This window comes from Arachis duranensis, chromosome 3 (genome assembly GCF_000817695.3).
Source record: "Arachis duranensis cultivar V14167 chromosome 3, aradu.V14167.gnm2.J7QH, whole genome shotgun sequence".
Classification (NCBI taxonomy): Eukaryota; Viridiplantae; Streptophyta; class Magnoliopsida; order Fabales; family Fabaceae; genus Arachis; species Arachis duranensis.
Window position 1 is genome coordinate 134,787,771 of NC_029774.3, and position 13,262 is coordinate 134,801,032.

Below are 13,262 nucleotides of genomic sequence, written 5' to 3' on the forward strand. Positions count from 1 at the left end.
CGTTTTCGGTTATCTCTTGAATTGATAATCAACATCATGTTCCAATGTTTAATCATTCTGTTATGGTAGTGATTATCTAAATGCGATAACTTGGAATCCAATTATGCAAATCTCAAAAGTAGCTCATTTTGGAGCTTAGTAATCTTGGTAATAATATATATACCGATAAGTTGGTAGCAAAACAATTTGGTTAGGTAGAAGTGGATAGTGCAAAAAGTCAAAGTAGAAATCACGTGGGGTATACTTTTCCAAGAGGAAACAAATTTGTTCGATAGTAAGAAGAAAGATGAATACATGAACCACTTAAATAGAGAGTATATTATTATATTATTATTAAATAAATATATTTCTGTTTTCTAATTTTTGATAGGTTCACCTCAGAATTATTGATTCTAGTCCAACAAATAAAGTCAAGCCTAATAAGATAAAAGACTCGTTAAGAAGGGTGGCCTTCTCGACACACCCGATTTTTTTAAAAGTCAGACACCAACAAGAGAGCACAATAAAGATGTATCCTAATAAATTCCCAAAATAAAAAAAACAGTTATCCAATAAAAAAGATAGAACTACTCTAACAAAAGTGGTTATCAACTCTACTATAAATATACTGACAGATAAAATGTACGTTATAATATATTAAAAATCTGCCTAAAATTCTTGCTAATTTAAGTATCGGAGTCTCTTGTAGGTATCACTAGAGGTGTAATCGGTTCGGTTTGATTCGATTTTAGACCGAAAATCAACCGAACCGACATGTTCGATTCTTTGATGATATCAACCATTCGGTTTGCAATTTGCAAAATAATTGAATTTAACCGAACCGAACCAACAACAATTTGGTTCGGTCGGTTTTTTTTTTTATAAAGCCAAAAATCAGAATTTAAATCATCATAAAATAAAGGTTAAACAGTCAATAAACTAAAATGAGTACATTACATCCAAATTCAATACAATTTTAACTTGTCCCAATAATTAAACATAAAAACAAAGACAATTAGAAATATCTAACAAACAACAAAAATAAACACACTTTAAAACTAAATAAAAACCGAACCAGCCACTTTAAAACGAAATAAAAACCAAAACAGTCACCATGCTAAATCTGAATCCACACCAGATTCAATATCATCTTCTTCGGTTGGTGCAATTTTTACAAAAGCAAAACAAAGAAATCAATATAGATTATAAATTATAAACATAAACTTTGAAAGGAACTTTAAATTTCTTTTTTGTATACCTAATTCAAGTTTCTAAAACTTCTCAATAAGCTCCCCAAAATCAATTGTTATTAAAGAAGCGCCAAGCCAATTTTATGTGCAAATCAATGCCTCAACAACAACAAAATTGAGAAGTTTGCAACAGACCAGCAATAACAACAAAATTATAGCCATAATGAGGTTGAAGATTCTACCATTATCAACTTATAACATTCAACGGAGAAGAACTGCTCAGTTTAGGATTTTTTGTGACAATGCCGATTGGGTGACGGCACAGATTGGACAACGATGCGGACTGGACGACAGCGTCAACTGAAAAATTATGCAAATTGCACAACCCCACGGGCTAGATGATGGCACTCTCCAACTCTCTCCGATGCTTGCGACAGAGATGACTGCTATAGTTGCGACCTGCAACGATGTCCTTGAGAGCAACGATGGACGACTTGCGACTGGAGGACGGCGGCAGCTCTCTGGCTCTCTCAGGCTCTCATTCTATTAGGACTCAGGCATGGAGGAGAAAGATGGATGTGAGATTGAGTTGTGGGCTTGCGTTGTGGCTGCATGAAAGCTGAAAGGGTTAGGGATTTGGAGATTTTGTTATTAGGTTAAAGGATAAACTGGTAAAAAGAATTATCACTTAACCACTTTTTTAGTTCGGTTTGGTTCGGTTCAGTTTCTGCCAAGCTAACCAAAAACCAAATTGAACCGATCAGTTTAATTCGAAAAAAAATAAAAAAACCAATTTTTTGATTTTTTATTTGATTGTTGTAAATTTTGGTTTGATTTTGCAATAAATTTTGGTCTGGTTCGATAAATTACACCCTAAGTACCACTCTAACTTTTCATGAGGAATACAGACAGAGAACATTCCAACATTAACAAATTAGACGCCGCCATACAAAAAAATCTAAATCTCATGTTTAAGCCCAAATTAACGTTTCCGTAACTCTCAAAACAATTGTATCGTAGCCATAGACGACAGAGAGGAAAAACATTTTGCCTTTGTTCTTTTTCTACATCTAGTATGCACAGCCAAATGTCCCTTTCATGAGCTTCAATTATTGAGCAACGGAGGGTACTTTTGGGTTTACAATGTTTTACACATTTACTGATCCCCAAATCCCAATTGCAATAGCACATATAATGCAAATTGAAACTAAAGCCCACAAAAACAAAGTTCATAACTTAGGGAAAGCAGAGCATTGAGGCTATTAGAGGTGGCAAACACGGGTCGAGTCCGTCGGGCCGATCCGCTAAATTCGTTAAAAAAGGTGGATTGGATTAGGATTTGGAGCTTGCCAAATTAAAAAAATTCACTACACTCGTACGGCCAAATATGCGGGGCGGGACAGGGCGGACCGGTCCGCCGGGTCGAAGAATTTTTATTTATTTATTTTTTAATTAAATAAAAGAGTGATTACTATTATAAAATTAATAATTATAAAATTTTTAAACACTTTTTTTTCATTTTTTGTTTTTATTCTTCTTTTAGTTATTAACTTTATTTATTTTATTTTACAATTTCGTATATATGCTCAAATTATGTGATTTATTTTTTAAAATAAAGATGGTTTTACTAACAAATATTATTTTGAACAATTTTATTGAAGTTAAAAATAAAAAAAAAGACAGTGAAAAAAATATATTATAATTTGACTATGTCTTATTTGTATTTAATTTTTTAATTATTATTTTTTCGTTAATTTTAACCGCTTTTTCACCCCCAGAGGCCATGAGGCCATCAAGGAACAGCAGAGTAGTCTCAGGTTTCCTTGCTCTAATTGCAAATGATTTTTCTATTTTACCTTATTTTTTTTAAATGAGTTTAATTTTGATGTACTGACAGTATAAAGTATTTTATACAGTTGTGTAATCACGTTTGTTCTTTTGAATGACTATTTACATGACCAATGCACAATGTGATAAGATATAATTGGATGCACATATAAAATTACTTTTATACCGATAAAGTATTAAAATTAAATTCTTTTAAAATAATATATTTGGATTTAGCTCTACACTTGTGTTTAATAGCGTATAGACTATAGAGACCCTTGCTATTGTTGTTCCCCATGTTGGATGTCCTATATGATAGTGAAAGATGAGAAGGGAATAATTGAAGTAAAGTGGCAGATTTGGAGCAAGACGATGGAAAGAAGAGAAGACGTGAAGCTGTTCAACTTTCATGCGAGTCCATTTGGTCAGAGGGTGATTTGGGCTCTGAAACTAAAGGGTGTTGATTATGAGTGCATAGAAGAAGACATCTTCAACAAGAGCAACCTCCTTCTGGAGCTGAACCCCGTTCACAAGAAGGTGCCTGTTCTTGTTCATTGCAACAAACCAATTGCAGAATCACTTGTAATCCTTGAATACATCGATGAAACATGGAAGCTGTATCCGTTGATGCCTGAGAATCCTTATCAAAGAGCTCATGCTCGCTTTTGGGCTAATTTTGCTGAACATAAGGTATTATTATATTGTTGTTACTATTGTTGGTGTTGTTTAATGTTTTGTAATTCTAGTAACAAGCTTTAACTCTATGTAATAGCTTTTAGACGCTGCGTGGATGGCAATGCGTAGTAGCGGGGAAGAACAAGAAAAGGCTGTGAATGAGGCAAGAGAAGCAGTGGAGAAGATAGAAGAAGAAATTAAGGGAAAGAAATTCTTTGGAGGGGACAAGATAGGTTACCTTGACATTGTAATTGGATGGAGTTGCAATTGGATGGATTTCTTACTGGATTCCTGTTTGGGAGGAAGTTGGATCAATAAAGATATTAGACCCTTTGAAATTCCCAGCCATCAATGCATGGATTACCAATTTCCTCAGCCACCCTACCATCAACGACACTCTGCCCCAAAGAGACAACATGATTGTTTACTACCACAGTCGCAGAAAGGAAGTGTCTCCATTTTGATGTCTTTTACTTTTCATGCCTGCCTCCACCTCTACACTTGTTCCATTTTGAATAAAAAATTAAAAAGAACCTCAGAAAAGATGTACTTTTGACCAAGTATTCAATTTGGCTTAAACAATCTATTATCGGTGACAACGATAGATTGTGTATGAATTTATCTTAAATTTTAAAAATAAAATTCAGTTATCTACTTTGATTTTGCTATTATAACTCGGTTAATGCCAACGAATATTTTGGAAAAAATGTTTATAACTCAGTAACGTGTAGCAAGGGCTCGTATTCTTTTATGAGTTTATCAATCTTTATTGAAAAATAAAAATACTATTTGTATACTAAAATCAACCACTAAAATTAGCTATTGATATATTTGTATATAAATATATGTGTGGTTTAATTTATTTTCAATGTGTATTTATTCTAACATATATTTTATACTGGTGAGTGGTGACTGACTTTGGTGGCTGATTTTGGTGTACACGTAGCATAACTCATTGAAAAAATGACAAATAGAGAAATTTAAATTCTTGAAAATTTAAAAATACATTTAAATTCATGACCTTTTTAAAATTTGGATATATTGATCTCTAAATCTAATTTGTCTCATTTTAAAAACTCTCTTATGTGTACATTCATATATCGACCAAATCAGAACAACGAAAGTCACGTTTAATTTTTCTATTAGGTTTGACAAACTCAAGTGAAAGAAAGATCGAATGTGTTCAAGTTTTAAAAAAATAAAAAACTTAAATATATTTATAAATCCTCAAAAACTTAAATATTTATAAATCAAAAAATTAAAGACTTATTTATCTTTTTCTATTATTTTTGCATCAAATCTTAAAATGATAACCTCATTAGCCATAAAAAGGTCACCTGGAAAGTCACCATGTATGTTCTGAATTTCATTGTATCCTGTGAACTAATTTGTACCCTAATACTATTAGAAAGACAAGTATTTATTAATTGTATAATTAATTAATATTAAATAAAATAAGTTTTTTATTTATTTTCTGTTTTTTATTATTATTAAATATTTTTAATTTAAATACCGAAATGCTTTTGCTAGTATCTATTTCATTTTCTGTAAAGTATGTCTTCTTAGATAAGAAAAACAAAGCTTAATTACTTTTGAATAGGAATGGCAATAATATTTAAATTTGCGGGTATTTACTTATGTATGTAATGATAGTTATATAAATTTTAAAATTTTATTTTATTTATTAGATTTTAATAATTATATAGATAGATAAAAGTAGGATAAATACCTACAAAAATAGATTAGAATTCAACCATTTATTATAGATAAAAAATTTAACGAATTTTATGCAAATTATTTTAAAATAGAATAGAATTAAATAAAATAAAAATCTGTTCCTAGTCACCCCATTACTATCCCTACTTATGGAGTTTAGATATACATTAGTCAATTATCATAACGCAAGAACATACGTCATTTATTCAAACATATTACAAAACACTGGACATTGTTGATAAACCACAGATAACAAAAAATATTAATGGTCTCATTCATATTTAAAAAATTATGATTGACTTTGGACAAATAAGTAATTAGATTATATTATTATTATTTGTTTATTTATCTGCTTGTTTTTTGTTTGAACAGATTTATCCTTTTTTAGTTTCAATTAATTAAAGTTATATTTTAATTATTGTATTAATATATAATAACATAAATTTTTATCACACGTAAATAATTTTTTTAAATGTGAAAACAACACACTGTTATCATACGACATAAAAAAATTAAAAAATTATTAAAATTTATTATTTTTAATTAATTATTTAATTTTTATTTTAATAATCTAATAATATATTTTAATTTATATTTTTAAATATTAATCATTAATTAATAACTAAAAATAATAAATTTTTTAAATTATCTTTGAAAGCCAGATCCAGAATGGTAAGATGGAGACGTGGCTGACTACTGAGGTGACGAGGAAGTGCTATTGACTCTCCAAATAAAAATGGCATTTGGTCAAAATTGGCGTCCAAAATGACACTGGAAATTTGCACAAATTACATGATGAACCAGTCATCACATGAATAATAATCAAGTTTGTTCCATGGCTGACAAGTTACACAAAATAGTGCGTAAATTGAAACAAAGACAATGGGAAGCAAAGATGTGAAGTTGTTGAACTTTTGGGTGAGTCCGTTCGGTAAAAGAGTTGAGTGGGCACTGAAACTGAAGGGTGTGGAATACGAGTACATAGAAGAAGATATATGCAACAAGAGCAACCTCCTTCTTGAGCTGAACCCGGTTCACAAGAAGGTTCCAGTTCTTGTTCATGGCAACAAGGCAATCGCGGAGTCCTTTGTGATCCTCGAATACATCGATGAAACATGGAAGCAGTATCCATTGATGCCTCACGATCCTTATGAAAGGGCTCATGCTCGCTTTTGGGCTACGTCTGCTCAACAAAAGGTGACTTGTAAAATTCTATCACTTTATTTCCCTTCACGGGTGCTTAAGATGCAGCAAATATATTTTGTCCGCTTTTAATTTATCATTTTTACTAGTTATATTTTTCAGTCAAGTTGATGGCTGAGAGCCCTTACATAAAAATTTAGTCAATTTAGTCAAATCATCTAATGGTTCTCAAGTATCAACTTTACGTGAAGTCGATTGCACTTGAGCCCCACCCTAATTTATTTAATGAACAGATGACTTTGACTTTTCTGCTAAGTTACAAAGGGTAAATACTACAAAGTACACTTGATTTAATTAACAGATTTCTGTCTTATACGTAGCTTGGGAAGGAAGGCTCATGGACTGCGCTGGTTAAGAGCGGAGAAGAAAAGGAAAAGGCTCTGAATACAGCCTCAGAGGTACTTGACAAGTTAGAGGAAGAGATTAAGGGTAAGAAATTCTTTGGAGGGGACAACATTGGATACCTCGACATTGCACTTGGATGGATCTCTTACATTATTCCCATCTGGGAGGAAGTTGGGTCAATACAAATAATTGATCGTCTGAAATTGCCAGCCATCAATGAATGGATGACCAATTTCCTCAACCACCCTGTGGTCAAGGACTCCTTGCCCCCAAGAGACAAGGCCCTTGATTACTACCATCTCTCAGTAAAGAAACATACTCCTAATTAATTATATACATATGTATGCTAATGTGTGTTTGTGAACATCATCATATATTGTTTAGTAATTAAAAATGTTGTATGATTGTATCAAAATATTATGACTTGTTATTATATCATTATACGTGACATTCGTACTACGTTATTGTGGATGGCTGGCGTTGTGTTCTTTTATAGTGCTGAGTATATGTTGGTGAGGTTGAACATTAAAAATTTGTCGTAGCTTGTTTGGATGTAATTTATAACGTTGTGATAACAAATCATGATTCGGTTATCGCTTGAATTGATGATCAACATAATGTTCCAATGCTTAATCATTCTGCTATGGTAGTGATTATCTAAATGCGATAACATAGATTTAGACTTGGAATCCAATCAGGCAAATCTCAAAAGTCGTAACTTACTTTAGAGCTTAACTAACTATTTTAGTAATAATATATATATACTGATAAGTTGGTTAGGTAAAAGTGGAACCTACTACTGTTGCTTTATCGGTATTACAAGTAGGAGTGTTATCGGTATTTTAGACTAAAAATCAATCGAACTAATTTGTTCGGTTTTTACATGATACCAATCAATTGGTTTGTTGTCTGTGCAACAACTGAATCGAATCGAACCGAACCAAAAACGGTTTGGTTTGGTCGATTTTTTCGGTTTTTAAATCCTAACTAATAGAAAATTAATTTTAGTAAAATGATGTTCAAAACAATCAATAAAATGAAATAATATTACCTTACATTCAAATTCAACACAATTTCAACTCATTTCAACAACTAAACATAAAACAAACACATTTGTTAAGTCTAAAATTTCCATTTCAATATATTACTAAACCACTTCTGCGATTCGGTTCGGTTCGGTTCGATTTCTGCTGAGCCAACCAAAAACCAAACCGAACTGATCGGTTAACTTCGAAAAAAAACCAAAAAAATCGATTTTTTGGGTTGTTGTAAATTTCGGTTCGGTTTTGCGATAAATTTCGGTTTGGTTCGGTAACTTATACCCCTAATCACAAGAGTGAAAAATAAAAATATTATTTGTACACTAAAATTAATTATTATATATTTATTTATAAATATATGTATAATTTAATTTATTTTTAATATGTATTTTATTTTAATGATTGATTTTAGTGTATTCGAGTAAAAAATTATGAAAGGTCAAAGTAGAAATCACGTGGAGCATACTTTTCCAAGATCCACAGATAAAAAATTTGTCGGATAGTACGAAGGAAGAGATGAATGCATGAACCACTTTTTCGCATATATAATAGTGAAAGATGAGAAGGAAATAATTGAAGTGGTAAATTTGGTGCAACACAATGGGAAGCGAAGATGTGAAGCTGTTCAACTTTCATGCGAGTCCATTTGGTCAGAGGGTGATCTGGGCTCTGAAACTAAAGGGTGTTGATTATGAGAGCATAGAAGAAGACATCTTCAACAAGAGCAACCTCCTCCTTGAGCTGAACCCCGTTCACAAGAAGGTGCCTGTTCTTGTTCATCGCAACAAACCAATTGCAGAATCACTTGTGATCCTTGAATACATCGATGAAACATGGAAGCAGTATCCGTTGATGCCTCAGAATCCTTATCAAAGAGCTCATGCTCGCTTTTGGGCTAATTTTGCCGAACAAAAGGTAGTTACTCTCTCTTGCATTGGAATTCCAGTAACAAGCTCTCTCTCTCTCATGTATATGTATGTAAATTGTAATAGCTTTTGGTGGCTGCGCGGATCGCAAGGCTTAGTAGCGGGGAAGAACAGGGAAAGGCTGTGAATGAGGCAAGAGAAGCAATGGAGAAGATAGAAGAAGAAATTAAGGGGAAGAAATTCTTTGGAGGGGACAAGATAGGTTACCTTGACATTGTAATTGGATGGATCTCTTACTGGATTCCTGTTTGGGAGGAAGTTGCATCAATGAAGATATTAGACCCGTTGAAATTTCCAGCCATTAATGCATGGATCACCAATTTCCTCAGCCACCCTACCATCAACGACACTCTGCCCCAAAGAGACAAAATGGTTGTTTACTACCACAGTCGCAGAAAGGAAGTGTCTCCATCTTGATGTCTTTCGCTTTCCATGCTTGTTCCATTATGAATAAAAATGAATAGACTCTTATTTTTGTTCTACTTTTTGTCACTTTTCTCCTTTGACACCTCAGACAAGATGTACTTTTGACCAAAACTTAAAAATAGGAACAAGTGCTCAATTTGGTTTAAACAATCTATTATATTATCAATGGCAACGATATATTATGAATTTACCTAATCTTTAAAAATAAAAAAATAATATAGTACACGACACTGGTCTTTGTTGATAAAACATTGGACAAATCAGAAAAGAAAGAAAATCACGCGGTTGAACATTAAGAAAAGTATGAGACAGAAAATTCAATGCCAATTAAACATTTTGTCAAGATTGTAGTCTCTACAATAACAATGCTATAAAATTCAGACAGAAAATTAAGATAGGGTGTGAGGAGAAGAACAAGATAATGGGAAGCGAAGATGTGAAGGTTCTGTGCTTTTGGGCGAGTCCATTTTCCATACGGGTTGAATGGGCTCTGAAACTGAAGGGTGTTGATTATGAGTACATAGAACAAGATGTATTCAACAAGAGCACCCTCCTTCTGGAGCTGAACCCCATTCACAAGAAGGTTCCGGTTCTTGTTCATGCCAGCAAACCAATACTTGAGTCATTTGTCATCCTTGAATACATCGATGAAACATGGAAGCAGCATCCATTGCTGCCTCAGGATCCTTATCAAAGAGCTCATGATCGCTTTTGGGCTAATTTTGCTGAAAATAAGGTATTATTGGTGTTGTTTTCGAATTCTAGTAACAAGCTTAATCTTTCAAGCCTGCTTGCATAGCACCTTCTCAATGTTTCTCTGTTCCTATTCAATATCTTAGGTCTTCAATAACCAACCTAAAACTATCACTAACTATGCTTTGTATATATGTAACAGCTATTATATGCTTCATTCATTGCCATGGTCGCGACTGGGGATGACACCGAAAAGGCTCTGAATGTAGCAAGAGACTCGGTAGAAAAGATAGAACAAGAGATTAAGGGGAAGAAATTCTTTGGAGGAGACAACATCGGATACCTTGACATTGCACTTGGATGGATATCTTACTGGATCCCTGTTTATGAGGAAGTTGGATCAATGCAGATATTAGATCCTTTGAGATTCCCAGCCATCAATGCATGGATGACCAATTTCCTCAACCACCCTGTGATCAAGGACAGATTGCCCCCTAGAGATGACATGGTTGCTTACTTCCACACTCGCAAGAAGATTGTGTCTCCTACTTACCATGACTTGATGAAGTATCTTTGAACCTCATACTTATCAAGAGTAATTCATATCTATCTTTGAATAAGAGCCTATTTATTTTATTTCACTACATACTATATTTTCTCTCGGGTATTAGTGAGTTCACTTGAGTTGTATTGCCTTTACAAATGTTATGCAACAATGGTGGAAAACTATTCTGGTTTTTGCATGTATACACCAATGTATCTACAGAGTCTAAATTAATTGATAAATACGCTTCAAATAATAAATAACATCCCTCAAGATTGCAACTCAGGAGTATAGGACCTACCCTATGTTGGTGGCTCCATGTTTGAAGTCACAAAGAATTAGTGTATTTGTTTGTATTGCTTCTGCAAATATTATGTTTCAATGGTACAGTAAAACCATTGTGAAAGCTTCAATACATCAATCTCTAGCTAGTTTTGAAGTTCAAAGGATAAAAGGAGAAAGAAAAATTCTAGGAAAAATCAATTGTTATTTACAAGAAGGCCAACTAACTAAACTAACTGTATGTAAGCTAGTTGCCAATCAAGAAAGAAACTAGTTCCTAAAAGCCACGTTCAGAGGCGATGTTCCCTCTCTAATGTGTCAGACAACTGACAAAAGATGGTAGCAGCAAGCACGATCTCAGCTCCTGTGCCAAATGGACCCATCATCAAGTCTCCAAGCACAGTTAACACCCCGATGCACATTCCACCATAAACTGCAGCAGTAACTATATAGAGATTCAGTTTCCTTCCCATATTTGAGTTCCTCTCTCCATCCAACGTCAGTTGTTGTTTCTACAAAAGTCAAAACATTGTTTAAAGAGTATGTATGAAGATGAACATGAAGCAGAAGAAGGAAAAGAAAGGTCTGCATTTGTCATACCCAAAGCTTCTTAAGTAGACGTTTGGAAGAACGACCAGAAACTTCAATCCATGCTTTTGAGATCAATGTGCAACCTCCAACCATAAACGCCACATAGAGAATACCATGGATAGGATCGGCCAGCATGTTTGCCAAGCTGCATAATGATCAAAATAGTGTGTGTAAAATGATAAATAAGCCAATGAAAGAATCAAACATGTCTTACCTTGCTGGTGGCGTGACATAATAGGCTAGACCGCCGACAGGAATAAATTGGCCCGAATGCTCGCACAACTTCCATGTTCCCAGTATGCTTGTGAAGAGACTTGAACTGAAATTCCAATGCAGAAACTGCAATGAAACAGTTCTTGTTATCGGTGAATGAGATATCTTGGTTCAAGCAAAATCAATATCCATAACAGGCAGTATAAAAACTTAAAACTACCTGGGAGAACAAGTAGATAATGGAAACAGAAGAAGATTGAAGAATGATGGGCATGTAAGAGGTATAGAAAAGCTTAATTGGAATTGTGTTCTTTGCCCCTCTAACATTAGTTGATCTCACACGAAGACCAAAGTAAAAACGATCAAAATAAACGACAAGAAGGAAGATCACGATTGTAAGAAGCAGGTTGAAGACATTTGGAAGATTCTGTCGAAAGAATGCCTCTTGGAGAGCACCAACTTTGTCTGTCCTAGTAATAAGGACATGGATTAGTTCTGTAACAGCACCTTCAAATTCAGCTCCCCTGCCACTCTTGATAGTTGTGAAGCTAAAAGCTTTCCAAATTATGCTCCCACATATATTCGCAGCGATGAATGGTGTGACTCCAGTACTAATGAGACCATATCCTTTCTGAAAATATTGATCAAGGTATATGACAGTTATTCCTCCAAATAAAATTTGACCTATTACAAAGAGACTATCCACCCATCCGAGTTGGCCATACAGTCCATATTTGATACAGCCAAAGGCTTGAACAATTGTAATGATGATTCCCAGGATCATCTGATATGAATTTCTGCATGGGAAAAGGTTAGAAAATACTCATTAGTCATAATGCAAGAAATCAGTAGCATGGTAAAAGTGAAACAAATCTAGAAGATTAATGTGCTCATGATGCAAAACTGGCTAAAAGTACTTACACTATTGTAGGACGCTGATATCCTGCCAAGAAGTCCATCATATATCTGGAAATAACAATTGGATAGATGCCAAGCTCCATAAATGTCCTGGGGCTTGATGCAAAGATGCGGCGCATCAGATGAAAGGGATCAGCAACCTTAGTTGAATGTATTCCAGAAAGACAAAGATGGCTCCAGAAAAGAAAGGTTAACCAAAAGGCCACAGTGTTTATCAGCATGTTCCTTAAGGGGAGATTCGTGGAAGCTTGCGGCACTTCTACAAGATAAGGAAGAAATGGATTAAGCAAAAGCTGAACTCCGAACCGTAATCTTGCCATTTGGACTAGAAAAACTGATTTGTGCCTGTTTAACCCCCTGCAAAAACCATTCAAATATATCATAAAATATGCAGGTAATTGAAAAGAAAGAATCATTGAAGATGAAAACCTTCTTGGAGCTATTGTCATTTGTAATGAATAACTATAAGTTGAGTCTCGTTTTACTCAGAGCAGAGCCCCTTTACTTAGACATAAATATTACACAGAACAATTCAGAATATGCTCAATAAATCGGACAAGGACAATTAATTTTCCACAAGAAATGCAAGATAACAAATCTTTATAATTGAGTGCGAATCTATTAACAGCAAATAGTTATTAGATCATGCATGCCACTATACATACACACAGCTATCTAAATTTCTCAGCCAAAA

At 33.8% G+C, this 13,262-nt stretch overlaps 3 protein-coding genes and 1 pseudogene across 3 annotated transcripts; 3 read left to right on the top strand and 1 right to left on the bottom strand.

The window, feature by feature from the left end:
• Positions 1 to 3,263: 3,263 nt before the first annotated feature.
• Positions 3,264 to 4,333, top strand: LOC107482215 (probable glutathione S-transferase; annotated as a pseudogene).
• Positions 4,334 to 6,167: 1,834 nt separating this feature from the next.
• On the top strand, positions 6,168 to 9,383 carry LOC107482147 (uncharacterized). The gene is made up of 4 exons (XM_052258571.1): positions 6,168 to 6,584; positions 6,911 to 7,258; positions 8,567 to 8,890; positions 8,968 to 9,383. The coding sequence occupies exons 1-4, from the start codon at positions 6,270 to 6,272 to the stop codon at positions 9,316 to 9,318; spliced, it is 1,338 nt and encodes a 445-aa protein (XP_052114531.1). The 5' UTR covers positions 6,168 to 6,269; the 3' UTR covers positions 9,319 to 9,383.
• A 243-nt stretch (positions 9,384 to 9,626) lies between these two features.
• On the top strand, positions 9,627 to 10,979 carry LOC107482214 (glutathione transferase GST 23). Its single transcript, XM_016102634.3, has 2 exons — positions 9,627 to 10,063; positions 10,223 to 10,979. The coding sequence occupies exons 1-2, from the start codon at positions 9,749 to 9,751 to the stop codon at positions 10,595 to 10,597; spliced, it is 690 nt and encodes a 229-aa protein (XP_015958120.1). The 5' UTR covers positions 9,627 to 9,748; the 3' UTR covers positions 10,598 to 10,979.
• Positions 10,980 to 11,136: 157 nt separating this feature from the next.
• On the bottom strand, positions 11,137 to 12,888 carry LOC107482146 (uncharacterized). Its single transcript, XM_021139569.2, has 5 exons — positions 12,572 to 12,888; positions 11,871 to 12,447; positions 11,652 to 11,776; positions 11,447 to 11,582; positions 11,137 to 11,358 (listed from the first exon to the last, which is right to left on the bottom strand). Exons 1-5 carry the CDS (start codon positions 12,886 to 12,888, stop codon positions 11,137 to 11,139), a joined length of 1,377 nt encoding a protein of 458 aa, XP_020995228.1.
• Positions 12,889 to 13,262: the final 374 nt, after the last annotated feature.